Source organism: Eleginops maclovinus, chromosome 3 (assembly GCF_036324505.1).
Source record: "Eleginops maclovinus isolate JMC-PN-2008 ecotype Puerto Natales chromosome 3, JC_Emac_rtc_rv5, whole genome shotgun sequence".
NCBI classification, from domain to species: domain Eukaryota; kingdom Metazoa; phylum Chordata; class Actinopteri; order Perciformes; family Eleginopidae; genus Eleginops; species Eleginops maclovinus.
This window is the reverse complement of record NC_086351.1, coordinates 20,566,382-20,581,391: the sequence shown is the minus strand read 5'-3', so window position 1 is coordinate 20,581,391 and position 15,010 is coordinate 20,566,382. Positions and strand designations below refer to the sequence as shown.

The following is a 15,010-nucleotide window of genomic DNA, read 5'->3' as shown; positions in this document are numbered from 1 at the left end:
ATTGCATTTGCTTAAAAAAACTGACTTCACAAGTTCAACATATTTTTCCCTTGCAGTTATTTTGCAGATGTAATCCAAGCAAAACCTTTTACAAACTGGTTCAAATGAAAAGAAACAAACATACTTCATTGATGTTGGGCACATTTATTTTCAGCATTTATATCTTACTAACAAAATAATGGTTATTCTGTTTCCCTTGTTGTCAACTCTCTATACTTTTTCATGCTCATAGACAGGGGTGCACATAGCTTTTTTAGTGAGTTACTCAGGTGAGTACCAGGAGATGGGGTTTGGTACTCGCCCCATATATAGCGTGGTCTTAATAAGTGCAGTCTTCCTTACTGTCCTCCTCAGTGTCGCCCCCACTGTCTTCCTCCCTGCTTTAAGCGCATCCATTCTGTCACAGTGGTGTCTTTGTCAAGTTGCAACTTGGTGGTCTCATATTTCTTTAGAATGCTGCAAACTGTTGTTTCCAAAGCTGTGGAGGTCTTGCATTTCCTGAGGCCATGTTGAAGGATCAAATACTAAGAAATGATCACATGACTTCAGGGAGTCATATCTGATTTCAAACTCTTGAATTAATCCCCTGAGTAAGTTTGTCTTGTCTCTGTCAGCATCAGCATTAGAAACAGTGTGTGCCCTGTGGCCTTCACCATTAAGCAGAACTGTCCAATGGCCACCATGAGTTCATCCTTACATTTTCCAATGGTCAGCATTTCCTTCTGAAACCTAATGGATGTGGTCCTCAAAATGTTGCCAATGTCAAGCATGTTTGACAGAAAGCACTGAAAAGGCTCTGTGCAGATACGCTGCAAGTCACTGTTATCACTCGTAGCCAGTTGCATTTTAATGACTGGCAATACTCTTGATATTTTTAACAGTATTTCATGCCTCCATGCAGACCATCTGATATTATGAAACGTACCCAGTTTCACAAAGGAGATCCCCTTTTCTTCACACAGCTTCTTCAGTGCAGCAGTTTTTTTTGCACCACCTTTTTTCTAAATAAAACTGCAGCAGCCTGACCACAGAGCGATTAAATGTCCACAACTTTGTTGTCCAGTCATCCAAGCCTGTGTCCTGGAAAAGTCTCACAAGTCCGTCTGTTATAGCCTGAGCGGTTCGGTCAGCACCCAGTTCAATCAGTCCAATAAAATCGGAGGTAAACTCTCCGTTGCTGGACACAGAAGGGTAAACGATTTCCTGCTAAGTTTTTGTGATGTCCTCAGATCCATCAAAAAGCAGCCCCCAAAATTCAGCAGACTGCAACTTGGCTCGTAACTCCCCGCTGATGGTGTGAGCGATGCTGTGCATGACCAGTGTGTCCCCTTCACGTGAATGATATGCACCTCTGACATTTACGACTAGCCGCTTCAGTAAAGGAACATCCTCAGAATAGGAAGACATGGGACATGCGTGTTTAGCTTTATGCAAATCTTGCACCACATTTGAGTGCGCTCATCACTAGCTTCAAGCCACTGCACATCTTGGAGCCACTTTTCAGAAAAAAGTCTTATTTTCTTCAGCTCTGGTTGGCATTTCTTTGTAGGTGGCAGAACGCCAAAGAAGCTGCTTAATGTCTGTTGCTTTTTGGGTATCTCTGACAGTATTTGACAAGCCACATGTGTAAGGTTAGATGAGATCAGTCAAGTACGCAAAGGCGTGTAGTAACACACGTGGCATTACGCATTCCTGATTTTTGTTGCGCGTGCGTACCAGTTATGTGCACCCCTGCTTATAGACTTGTTTGATACCCGAGGAACTGTCCTTTTCTGCATCACCTCCGCTATTCTAACCAGACCTCATTTGAATGGCAGCAGATAGAAAACTGGAAACTGTAATCTTTAACTCTGATTTGCATAGTGTTTGTAGTGCATACGGGTCTGTTAAAGAGGGATGACCCAACATTGGATTTACCTTAAGGCTGATGTTTAGATGATCAGCCCTTATAATTAAAGAGGCATCTTCTAAGAAAAACAAAAAAATGTATAAACTATATTAAACATATGCTTCAAATGTGACACTTCTTTCTCTGATCGTTGATTTTGATTCGTCTCCTTCAGGCAGCTGAACATCAGGAAGGTCCTGGTCAGCGGCGGCTGTCTGGACCACCGCGTGGTTCCTCAGATCCTGAATGAGGGAGGAGGAGAGAAGGTGGTCATCCTGGCGTTAGATGAAGCTGGAAGGGTAAGAGCATTCAAAGGAGTGTGATCAATTCACTTCTCCAGACTGAGAGTGAACACAGCTCGTCTTTAGCATTTAGGGGGCTTTGATTTTGAAGTTCCACAACAGCGTGTCCTGCTAGTGACATTTTGAGTTGGTCTGCTATTGCCCTCACTTATTATTGGTGTGTGGAAACAGAAGGATCTCAATGAAACTGTGATATGGTGGCTTCATTTTTTAAGTTAGATTAGTCTTTTGAAATGTAGATTTATTAATAATTTTAAATAAAATTAAAGAAATCTATTTTTTAAATACAGTTTGCAGGCAGTAGTTTAAAGACATTTTATTTATTCAATGAATAATAAAGAAATATTATTCTGTATTTTAATTCATTTTTATTGACATATTTATTGAATTAATGTATAACATGCCTATCATTTTCACCTCTAGATCGCTTTTAGTCTTACTTCTCCCATGTGCTGACATTCAGAAACTGCAGCAGGATGTATAACATGTTATTTTTACTTCCCCTGTTATCTAACCTATGGCGCATCAGAGACAATAATATATAATATAGTTATACAATCTCAAAGCAGAACTAGCCCATACCGGGTTCTATAGATTTCCATTGTGACTAAGACCTGTCTGTGTACCTTCCTTAAATTCCTCCAATTCCTCCGATCCCCTTTTCTCTATCAGGTGTTCTGCTGGCGGTCCTCTGGCAGCTCGGTGAGACAGTGCCGGTGGGCGTATGGGCGCCAGGTCTTCATGTCGGACATCGCTCTCAGCAAGAACGGCATGATGTTTGTGACTCAGGAGGGGGAGGGCTTCAGTGGCGTGTGGGCTGGAGAATATAAAAAGTACGAGGAGAAAAAAGGTGAGGAATTTAGGAACGAAGTGCGTTATATCATAATGTTTAGCAAATGTAGCTTTTGAAAAGGTTTATTTATTGATTAAAACCATTAAAAAGGGAATGGTTAAAAGTAATCATAAAACCAATGTTGTTAGTCTTTAAGTATTGTTCATTTAAAATGTTATTTATATGCTTCTTGTGATCAGAGGGCAGTGTGGAGGTCTGTGGCCACTCTGATGCCGGGACCTGGTATGAGAGAATCCGCCTGGAGAAACTCCCGTATGTCCACAGAGCCGTCAGCATCACCATGGACTCTAAGGGCCGCAACTTTGGAATACTTCAGTCAGACCCCAAAACAAGGTGGGATGTCTGCCTTGAATACTAATGGTGTCCTCATGTTCTGTCTATACAAGTCTGTAGAAAACCTAAAAACACCAAAAAGAATCTTAAATACATTTGTGTGAACCTGGTGTTCTAACTCTAATAACTCACAAAATCATTATGAGGTGATTTAATAAATAATAATAATACAGTGGTTAGGTGATTCGTGGAAAATGTGCTTTTTCTCCTCCTCTATGAACTTGTTGATTAATAAAAAAAACATTGATAATTATCTTTTTGCATTCCCCATGTTGATCCTTGTGTGCAATATAACTACAACATGAAACATGCTTTTTATTTTCCACAATGAGGTAAAAACCCTTTTAAGTTTAAACGGCTAAATAGTAAATGGCTAAAGAGCATTTAGAGATAACTACAAATCATTTCTAATAGATGCAAAACATGCTTTTTAAAGCTTTGTCTGCCTACCGACTTAGTAATGACTTACCACTCATTAAATGTAATGTTGCTACATTTAGCCAGTTGGACATAAGGCAAAAAAGGGTCTATAAATAGTATTTAGTCGAGGCTCATTTTATTTATTTTTAGATATTGCTTAAAGCACACACTGTTTTATTGGAACCAGTACAATAGCATTCCACTTCATTATTTGTTATTCTTTCTATTAATGACTGCTTTTAACCAAGTATTGCTTTAATATTTCTAAGCATTTGCTGGCAAATTTGTATAATCTTGTTTTTGAAAAGGTCTGTGCTCTATTTACATTTGTTCTTTGTATTTAAATACTGTAGGCTTTTTAAAAAATATATTCTGCCATCAGTTAAATTATCACTGAAAAAGGTTACCCTTTTGTGTTTGATTTAAATTTCTAAATCCCAAATAGTTATCTTTCATCTCTTAAGTGTTTCCTGTACATTGATACCCGCCTCTGTCTTTTATCCAGCTTGTATGAGATTCCCTGCGTCTCTCCGTCCTCCTTCTCCCAACACTTCCGGAGCCTCTTTGACGAGGCGGACGAAATGGACAGCATCCACGATGTGACGCTTCAGGCCGGCGACCGCACCTTCGCCGCCCACAAGTACATCCTGTCCATGAGGTCCGAGTTCTTCCGGAAGCTGTTCATGTCCGAGCACTGCGAGGACGATGAGGTGCTCGACGGAGAAGTGAGGAAGAGCGAGGATGCTGTGGGCTGCGATCTTATCCTTTTGGAGAAGATCCCAGCGGACATGCTGGAGTACGTCCTGCACTTCATCTACATGGACTCCTGTGAGCTGATGGTGCACGGGGCCCGGCCGAGGGTCTCCGGGTTCCTGACGGGACAAAAGCAGGTGAGGAAAAGAAAAAAGAGAATGGTTTATAACTTGTACTACAAACCAAATTGTAGTTTTTACTCTAATAAATGTAAGCGACGGCTTTATTAACTAGTTGCCTTGCAGATTTATTATTATTATAAAAATGTGTACAAACTACCCAGCAATATGTATTTATATATAAAACGTATATAAATACATAAAACCAGCTTTGCATTTACCAGCTGCACCATTAAAGCAATAAAGTCATTAATGCATCTATAATCATCAACTAATAAAATATATTAGTATGCAATGAAATGTTTTGTTTATCAAAGAAATGTTGTTTTTAAACTCCCCAAAATGTTTAATTATCATATTTAATTCACAGAAAATGTATTGGACAAACATACCTTATTTTTGTTGGTATTTTGTCGGCCTAATTTGTTGTGTATTATTACTTGAATCGAAACAAAACATTTGCATTAGCCTGCAATAACTGAGCCTCTGACTCAGCTGTGGTTTTTCTTGCTGCCCTTGCCAGGACTCGGAGCAGGAGAGGCTTATCAGCAGCCTGCAGGACCTGAGCCTGAGAGGTCGCTCCGCTCTCGACGTGTACTGCTCCCTCCCCCCCACCACCAATGGAGACGTAGACAAGGCCAAGAGCAAGTCGGCCAAGCCTGGCAAGAAGGGGAAAGGTGGCAAAGGAGACAAGGTCGGAGCCAACGAGGGAGGGGCCAACCCGGTGAAAACCTTACAGGGCGTTGCGAAAAAGCTGGGCCTGGGTAGCCTTTCTGCACGGTGAGAGACCTAGCATGCACTCATCCTAAGGCAACCTCACATGTGCTTTCATTGCCTATTAATAATAACTCTTTATTCCTCGACAGACTGGATGGAGTCAAGTACGAAAGTGGAAAGATCAATGTTACCAAGAAGAAAACCGCCAACAAACCCAAATTCTACCAGAAAAAGTGGTACGCATTTATATGTAACGGTTGAGCTACAGATTAGACGGCAATTATTGAATTTGACATCTGTATTTCTGTGTCTGTACAGCTCCTATCTCTGTGATGTCACTCTGAAATCTGAAGATGGTAAAGAGTTTCCATGCCACAAAAGTGTCCTCTGTGCGAGACTAGGTAAGGTCAGCCCTTCAAAGAAAGGAACACAATGCACACGTCTTTATTCATTCAATTTGATGAGGGGTGCACAGTTGTTATTCTGCACAAATGGGTATGTCATACATTTGAGTCTTAAATAAGAGCATCCTGTGTGAATGACAGTAACTTTTTATGGCTGTAATTTAGAGTTGCCATAAGCGAGTGGCACACTTAAACTTTTGTGTGCATCTTTTCTGCAGAATACTTCAACAGTATGCTTGGAAACCCCTGGATTGAGGTAAGCCATGTTTATATTTCATACTGCCTCATTCATAAACCAGTGGTTTAAATGCTTACAGTGGGGCAAAAAAGTATTTAGTCAGCCACCAATTGTGCAAGTTCTCCCATTTAAAAAGATGAGAGAGGCCTGTCATTTTCATCATAGGTACACTTCAACTATGAGAGACAGAATGGGGGAAACAATCCAGGAAATCACATTGTAGGATTTTTAATGAATTAATTGGTAAATTCCTCGGTAAAATAAGTATTTGGTCACCTACAAACAAGCAAGATTTCTGGCTCTCACAGACCTGTAACTTCTTCTTTAAGAGGCTCCTCTGTCCTCCACTCGTTACCTGTATTAATGGCACCTTTTTGAACTCGTTATATACAGTATAAAAGACACCTGTCCACAACCTCAAACAGTCATACTCGAAACTCCACTATGGCCAAGACCAAAGAGCTGTCAAAGGAGACCAGAGACTAAATTGTAGACCTGCACCAGGCTGGGAAAACTGCATCTGCAATAGGTAAGCAGCTTGGTGTGAAGAAATCAACTGTGGGAGCAATTATTAGAAAATGGAAGACATACAAGACCACTGCTAATCTCCCTCGATCTGGGGCTCCACGCAAGATCTCACCCCGTGGGGTCAAAATGATCACAAGAACGGTGAGCAAAAATCCCAGAACCACACGGGGGGACCTAGTGAATGACCTGCAGAGAGCTGGGACCAAAGTAACAGAGGCTACCATCAGTAACACACTACGCCGCCAGGGACTTAAATCCTGCTGTTCCAGACGTGTCCCCCTGCTTAAGCCAGTACATGTCTGAAGTTTGCTAGAGGGCATTTGGATGATCCAGAAGAGGATTGGGAGAATGTCATATGGTCAGATGAAACCAAAATATAACTTTTTGGTAAAAACTCAACTCGTCGTGTTTGGAGGAGAAAGAATGCAGAGTTGCATCCAAAGAACACCATACCTACTGTGAAGCATGGGGGTGGAAACATCATGCTTTGGGGCTGTTTTTCTGCAAAGGGACCAGGACGACTGATCCGTGTAAAGGAAAGAATGAATGGGGCCATGTATGGTGAGATTTTGAGTGAAAACCTCCTTCCATCAGCAAGGGCACTGAGGATGAAGCGTGGCTGGGTCTTTCAGCATGACAATGATCCCAAACACACCGCCAGGGCAACGAAGGAGTGGCTTCGTAAGAAGCATTTCAAGGTCCTGGAGTGGCCTAGCCAGTCTCCAGATCTCAACCCCATAGAAAATCTTTGGAGGGAGTTGAAAGTCCGTGTTGCCCAGCGACAGCCCCAAAACATCACTGCTTTAGAGGAGATCTGCATGGAGGAATGGGCCAAAATACCAGCAACAGTGTGTGGAAACCTTGTGAAGACTTACAGAAAACGTTTCACCTCTGTCATTGCCAACAAAGGGTATATAACAAAGTATTGAGATGAACTTTTGTTATTGACCAAATACTTATTTTCCACAATCATTTGAAAAGAAATTCTTTAAAAATCCTACAATGTGATTTTCTGGATTTCTTTTCTCATTTTGTCTCTCATAGTTGAGGTATACCTATGATGAAAATTACAGGCCTCTCTCATCTTTTTAAATGGGAGAACTTGCACAATTGGTGGCTGACTAAATACTTTTTTGCCCCACTGTATGATGCACTTTCATGGGTTTAACCATACTGGTACTAGTCATAATAAGCATGGAAGTGCCTTAAATCTAAAACTGGTTGCAAAAGATGTCAGATTGTGTAAAAGTCTATAAGAAAATGTACCCACTCCTCCCTCTATCATTTCTTAGTTAACAGTTTCCTTATTAATGTATGCCACTGATCAGGCCAGCACAATATATATTTTCACCATCTCAACAGGGACATTCCAGGTCAATTAACACACATTTATTGCAACATGATTCTTCAGCTTTTTTGACATTTTTGATGACTTACCTGCACGAGATGTCTTGTCTGATTTAATAATTCAGATCTACTCAGACTTTGTCAATAGTGAGTGTAGCGGCCAAAATCATAGAAAATTAAACAGAAATGTAACTTTAAAGTAAACTGCCGCTGAGGAAACCAGAGAGCGAATCTTACGCAGGGAAGGATCCAAGTCCAGACAAGATCGTCAGTTCTGTGCATTTTATTCCTATTACAAAAGTGCAATGAACAGGTTTCTCATTGCTTTTGCTGAATCCTTTCCTATGGCGTTCCTTCTTTAGTCCTGCCTGAATCACCCTGCTAGAAAACCGTATGCCTACTAGTGCTCCCACCACCACCTGTCTCCAATATATACTGTACAATTAACCCAGCGCCCAAAAGTGCATTCAAAATAAAAGCATAAAACTTCTTTAACTTACTTAAATAATATACTGTATGGACAATAATATACTATACACAAAAACAAGAAAATAAATGTTAAACTATTACATAATATAAAGCAGTATATAGCTCCAACAGTGAGTAATATGCCATCTCTGCAAGCACAGCCAACCACCAATCACAATCAACCAAAGCAGGCACTGTAACGGAGGATTTAGTTGCAAAAAGAAACCCAACATCAATTTTATTTTGGCTACAGAAGAAATGGATGTTGTGCTGTATTTCTTCATAACGCTATACTGTATACTGAAAAAAATATTTGAAGTGATGGTATTTCTAGATATAATGCAGCCCTAGTCTCAATCACTTGTTCTAATTCGTCTTCAACACAGAAGGATTTTGAAAATGTTGGTCACCTTTTTATAGGAAACGAGTCTGTAAGGCAGTGTACGCTTTAGGGCGGGGCTACCTCAGGATTGACAGATCACCACCGCAGTGAGGTGTGGACGTTGAAAGGGTTTTTTAGCGTATAACTTTAACAATTTTTTCAGCGTGTTTAGAGTTCAAAAAGGTGAATTTAAACATGCCATATTATAGTTTGGTTAACCTTCTAATGTCACTTCTACTTCCTAAAAAAACAAAAATGACAATGGCCTAAATGCTTAACAAACCAGTTAATGACAGTGACTTCATATCCACTCTTTTAAATTATTTTTATAATAATAAAGGTTTATTTATATATAGCACTTTTCATACAGCACAAACAAACAACAAGAAATTCCCCTCCGATCAGAAGTCAAGACCTTTTCAGATTCATGCAACATAGCAACAAAATATAACATTTTAACGGGTTAAGAGACACATTGAGGTAAAAGGTATGATAATAAAAGTAAAAATAAATAAGGATTCCTCTCGGCAAAATAAGACACACACTAAATGAATCCATGCCAAAATATAAAACCCTATAAAATAAAAATAAACATATGTACAACAAAAATAAAATAAGTAATAAAAACTTCATAATCATAATAAAGGTTAAAAGATTTAAAGGAAATGTTGCTATTAAAACTGTTGAATAAATAATCTAACCCCTTTCTAAAACCTATAAAACAAAATACAAGTAGGTAAATAATAAAGACTAAAAGACCATTTAAAGGGTGCTAATAAAAAGCTAATGATGTCTCTCAGGCCACATCCTGCACAGCACTGGAGTTGCCTACCAGCTCTGAGATTCTGCAGGTCATTCTCGAGTATATCTACACGGACGAGTCTCCGACCATTAAAGGTAGCTTTACGATCTTTTATTGTGACGGCACATTTAGAATGTTGTGCTATGTTGCGCAGTGAAGACGCTCGTATGAACAGGACCTCTCTTTGTTCCACAGAGGGTTTGAATGTAGAGTTTGTCTGCAATGTGCTGGTTGTGGCCGACCAGCTGCTCATCACACGACTGAAGGAGATGTGCGAGGTCGTCATCACGGAGAACTGTGAGCTGCTTTTGTCTTTTCCTTTAGCGTCATTCCCCTTGCCCTTAGCTTTTTTCCTTCTTCTTTTTATAATGTTGAAATAATGCTGTATTCATGTCCTGTGAAATCAAAATTTGATGGATGTTAAGTTCAGAAGCAACAATTAGTTAAACATAGCTGGATCATCATGCATTCTTGGGGTTATTTCCAGACTGCTGTCCCTTCTTTATGTTATTCAGTTTCTGGAGATATTGCTTCTCTTAAATGTATTTTGGCCTTATGTTGGGTTCCATTTTTAACCGGGCTTACATCAAATTGTGTATGATGTGAAAGCAGCACAGTTTTACAAATGGATGTTATGCAAATCATTAGGGTCAGTAACTAACAATTATTTTATTACTGAATTATTTGAAGATTTTTTTCTAGATTAATCAATTAATTGTTGGTCAAAAGCTTATCCCAGTTGAATTGGGAAGTTGTGAAATTGTTTTGTGAGTTTAAAAGCCAACAATATGTACTTTAATGTTATAGTAACAGGGGGAAATAGGACCTCTACAAACAAAAGAAACTGAACGGCATTTTCTGACTTTTTAAAGGAAAATTACTTTAATGGCTTTATTGTTTGTCAAAATGGCTGCTGATAAAAATGTTTTAATTGTTCAAAAAGCTCTTTATTTTTCTCATACTGCCTGTAATGGACCTACCTTTTTTCACCCTCTGTCTGAAACTAGAGCCCAGTCTGCTCAGATTGGTTAGCTGGCCGTTCTGTTGAGATTTGTCAACTGTTCAAAGATGTCCCGCCCCTAACCATATCACGTACAATGTGTTGTAACGCTAGCTAATAGAAGCGCGAGTGGGAAAACCCCCAAAAGCATAATAGGGCCTCTTTAACTTATAGAAAAGCCGACTAGTTGCAGCTATTGAAAACATTACCAGACTCATTTGCTTTTTTGAAACTATATCGTATGAATTGGATTGTCGCTGTTTTGCTTTCCTCTTAGTGACCCTAAAGAACGGGGCAGAGCTTCTGGAGTTTGCCACCATGTACAACGCAGAGCAGCTCAAGCTCTCCTGCCTTCAGTTCATCGTGCTCAACATGGCTGCCCTGCTGGAGTCACGGTGAGCATCACAAGCAGTAACCTGGATAAGACATTTTATCAATAGATTAAGAGCATTTCAGCATTTTATGTTGATGTTTTCCTATTGTAGAACAATTAAAACAGTGCTAAAATGAATCTGGTTGGTCCATACTAGATGATCCCTATGTTTTCTGTAAGGTTGTGGATATTCTGATGTACAGCAGAACAAATACTCCCTCCCCAGCAGGAGAGCCAGACATATCTCTTCTCATCTGTGTGTATGTCTGCTCCTTTGTGTTTTGTGTTACCCCCAGAGCTCTGGATATTCTTAGTGATGAAGTGCTCGTGGAGCTTTCTGCAGCCTACAGGAGGATGGTGAGTCACCTCTCCTCCACCCATAGAAACTCCCCAAACTGCATCCTCTTTATAATTGTTTCAATACGTGCTCAAAGTTAGTTTTTTGTGTTTTTTAAATCTTACAGTAGTAACTGTTTGTCATTTTGCTTTGACCTAAAAATAAATCAAATTGCCAACAGTGGTTGTCTCAGTTTAATGTAGTCACATAACCATTCTGTTTTGAGACGAGGCACTTTAGGAAAACTACTGGGACTGTTTTAACCTCCGGTACTGTGTATGGATAGTTCACCCTAAAAAATGAATATTCATATTTCTTGAATACGTTTGAATGAGATTGCACTTATAAGTTAGCTAGCTCGTGATAGCCTCTAGCCCATTAGTAAACTAGTCAAACTTTCTTCTGCGCAGTGATTTGGTGTGGGGGTGTACTCCGGAAGAAGGAAAATAAATCGACATAAGACATAATACTAAGTTTTGCGGATTACCCGCAGTAACTGTGTCATGATTTCTGAAAGGATATACAGATGTAGCGCGTCATTTTGGGTGTTCCCTCCTTGGCGGGGCCTTTAGCAGGTATGCTACAGTCCCTCGCCAAAAGGAAAACCCCCCACGGTAACGTAGTGAATGAATGTCAGACTTGTTACGCCCCTTTGATAAATGAAATAGAAACAGGCTGGAATGGCTCATCGATCCACCAGGTGGAGCAGTGATGGAAGCTGCCACAATGGAACTCGATAAATAAACAGCAGGTTAGAGGTAGCATGCTTCTGGCACAGACACAGAACACAGCACTTTTAAAACCTTTTTGTGTCCTTGAGGATGCAATATTGGATGTATTTTCAAATGTGTACAGCTTTTAGTAATAAATAAATGTCCGTATTTTCCCTTTGATTCAATGGTGCAAAAGTCCGAATTGTTTCTAATATCGAAAACGTAAATTTGAAATGAATGATAATTGTTTTTTTTCTCCATTTCAGATCCCAGCCATGGAAAGGAGGATTATCACTCCATATCCTGACGCCCCAGATCTCAGTGTGTATGAGGATGAGGATTTGGACTCAGCATTTAGCCCCAAACCAGAAGCAGAACTAGATCACTCGTGCAGGTAAACAAACACAAATGTATATTTACTTTACTATATATATATACATTAGGGGTGGCACGGATCACAAAACTCACGGTTCACGGTGTATCACGGTTTGAGGTCCACGGTTTACGGTTTAGTACGGTTCTTGGTGTTTTTTTTACTTTTTTATCGTAGCCCCATAATACACGCCGTTACACCAGTGGAACACTGTAATAGTCACTGAAAAGATTTTACTACCACAGCACAACACTTCTATGACATTACACAGTGCCTTTAGCAATGCATTACAACTTGGTCCTTGCCATTCTGGTAACAGCCAGTTTATAACAGGAGCCCTGTCTCTGAGAATATTCTTAGGCAGATGCTATTACTAACCATAGTTTAGGATACAGCATTTAAAAGGGTATAAAATTATAGTTATAATGTAACAATAATGCACAAACTTGAATTTCAATTGACTCTAAGCACACTGTTTTAACAATCTCAGAAAGGTAGTATTTTGATAGAGCAAGAGGGAAGACATGTATGATTTCAACATGTTTTACTTTATTACTCAAAATAAGTGTCAGGAATGTTTGCTGTCCTTTGAACAGGCGAACACAATTGCCTATGAGAACATGAGGCCGTAAACATAATATGAGCCCACCATCCAACCAGCGTAACAGAAAACAAAATCAACAACTCTTCTAATCCCTGAGAGTGAGGATGTATTTTTTTCACTTGAAATTAAAGTGCAGTGCTTTGAAACATATGGCTGGATTTGGTATCTAAACTTAAAGTGCCAGTGCCACTGTTATATTAACAAAATTTCGAACAAAATACACACAGACACAATCAGTATAAAATATTGCAATAGAACCAAACACTGCACTGTTTAAAACAGCCTTCCCCCTTTCACTTAATTCTCATATTCTTCTGCATGAAAATGAGTTTGTCAACATTTTCTGGCAAGAGACGAGACCTACTTGCAGTTACAATGTCCCCTGCTGTGGAAAAAACCCGCTCAGTCGGCACAGATGTACCTGGGACAGCCAGGTCACGTTGTGCCAACTTTGCTACATGGGGATACGTGCGTTGGTCTTCCACCATGCGAGGGGATTTTCATCCACAGAGATGCAGCCTGTTTCCTTGTATGAAGTGACCTCTTCACGAATTATATCTTGGAAAGGCTTTGTGCTTCTTGCCTGTGTTGTAAAAAAATCGTAGCTTTTTGTAAAGAAATTCGCTTGTGTGGCTGTCGTATATTGGGCGCGTTTGTAATACGCAGCTTCGTAACTCCCATTGGGGATTAATGTGGTGGGCAGTCACTGTCAGGTAACTTTCCGTGGACCTAGAAGTCCATCCATCCGTCGTCAGAGCTACGTGGCATGCCAAAGACAACTCCGTCACTATTTCCTCCCTTGTCTCGTCATATAACTTGGGTATCACATTGGTGCCAAAGTATCTGCGAGAGGGCATGACGTACCGCGGCTCCCGGAGCATCCTCTATCTCCGGCCTGGGCGGCCCGCCTTCTCCACTCCCACTTGCCATGTTTGTACACGCTGACACACCTCGACCTCTCAGCTTTCGCTTCTTTCGCGCGAATGAAAACCACGTGGTAACATACGGGCATTAGGCTACAATACAACGTCGAACGTCTGGAGAAAAAAAAACAAAAAAAAAAAACCGTGGACTCCGGCAAGCAAACCGTACGGTTCGGTTTTTTCACCAAAACCGTGCCATGCCTAATATACATATATATATATATATATATATACTATGCCAGGCCTGTCCAAAGTCCGGCCTGGGGGCCAATCACAGCCCGCGCTGTCAGATTTATTACGGCCCTCAGCTTCGGTCGTATAATGTGTGTTTTATGGTCGCCATCACTGTCAAACAGAATAAATCTTCAAAATGTAATTCCTCCTTTCACCACACGGTAACAGCACCACTGTAAGGGGCCTTACCCAGCCACAATTAAAGCCATGGTAGTTCTCTTTGTTTCAAGGTTCAGGGCTTCTTATCATCATATGCACAGTAGCTACAGTGTAGTTATGGCAATGAAAATGTTTGGTCCCGAGCTCCACCAACAATGCAACATATAGTATATAGCAGTAGGATAAATTAGAATAAAATAGTGCAGGAAGTTAATTTAACTATGTACATGTCAGAAAAAATAAATAAATACAATAAGCCAAATTATGCAGAGAATGTTGAAAGTGACCACGTGATGGGATTCCATGTACATGTAAATAGAATTAAATATAAGAACGGAAGGTAAGATTAAATATTGTACAGTGAAATATAATGTATTACTGTTCGATCTGTGAGACCATGAACTGGATTGAACTTAAGTAAGGGACCCTTAAATTGTTATATAAGTGGGGCCCCTCATCGAAAAAATTAGTTTTGGACATAAAAAGGGACCCTTATATAAAAATGAGTTCTGGCAGAATGGAGTACCCTTATCTAAAAAGTTATTTTTTGTCTAGAAGGGGGGACCCTCATCTAAAAATGTTGTTCTGGACATAAGGGGGAACCTTACCTAATGAATGACTTTTGGACATAAGTGGGGACCATTATCTAAAAAGTAGAAATGTTTACATTGCCATTTGAAAAATAAAGATAATAGTGACAATGAGATTTTTTAGATAATGGTATGTAACTTTTATGTTTG

General features: G+C 39.9%; 1 protein-coding gene across 2 annotated transcripts in view; it reads left to right on the top strand.

Annotated features, from left to right (window-relative positions):
• The window catches only part of ibtk (inhibitor of Bruton agammaglobulinemia tyrosine kinase), a 33,440-nt gene that overhangs the window by 9,218 nt on the left and 9,212 nt on the right, over positions 1–15,010 (top strand). For both annotated transcript variants that reach the window (XM_063879432.1, XM_063879431.1), the window contains exons 9-21: positions 2,064–2,187; positions 2,863–3,040; positions 3,223–3,376; positions 4,302–4,686; positions 5,192–5,448; positions 5,535–5,621; positions 5,704–5,786; positions 6,008–6,045; positions 9,553–9,649; positions 9,750–9,851; positions 10,832–10,949; positions 11,224–11,284; positions 12,244–12,371. In XM_063879432.1, the coding sequence (XP_063735502.1) occupies positions 2,064–2,187; positions 2,863–3,040; positions 3,223–3,376; positions 4,302–4,686; positions 5,192–5,448; positions 5,535–5,621; positions 5,704–5,786; positions 6,008–6,045; positions 9,553–9,649; positions 9,750–9,851; positions 10,832–10,949; positions 11,224–11,284; positions 12,244–12,371 (1,812 nt within the window). The remainder of the gene's footprint in view (positions 1–2,063; positions 2,188–2,862; positions 3,041–3,222; positions 3,377–4,301; positions 4,687–5,191; positions 5,449–5,534; positions 5,622–5,703; positions 5,787–6,007; positions 6,046–9,552; positions 9,650–9,749; positions 9,852–10,831; positions 10,950–11,223; positions 11,285–12,243; positions 12,372–15,010) is intronic.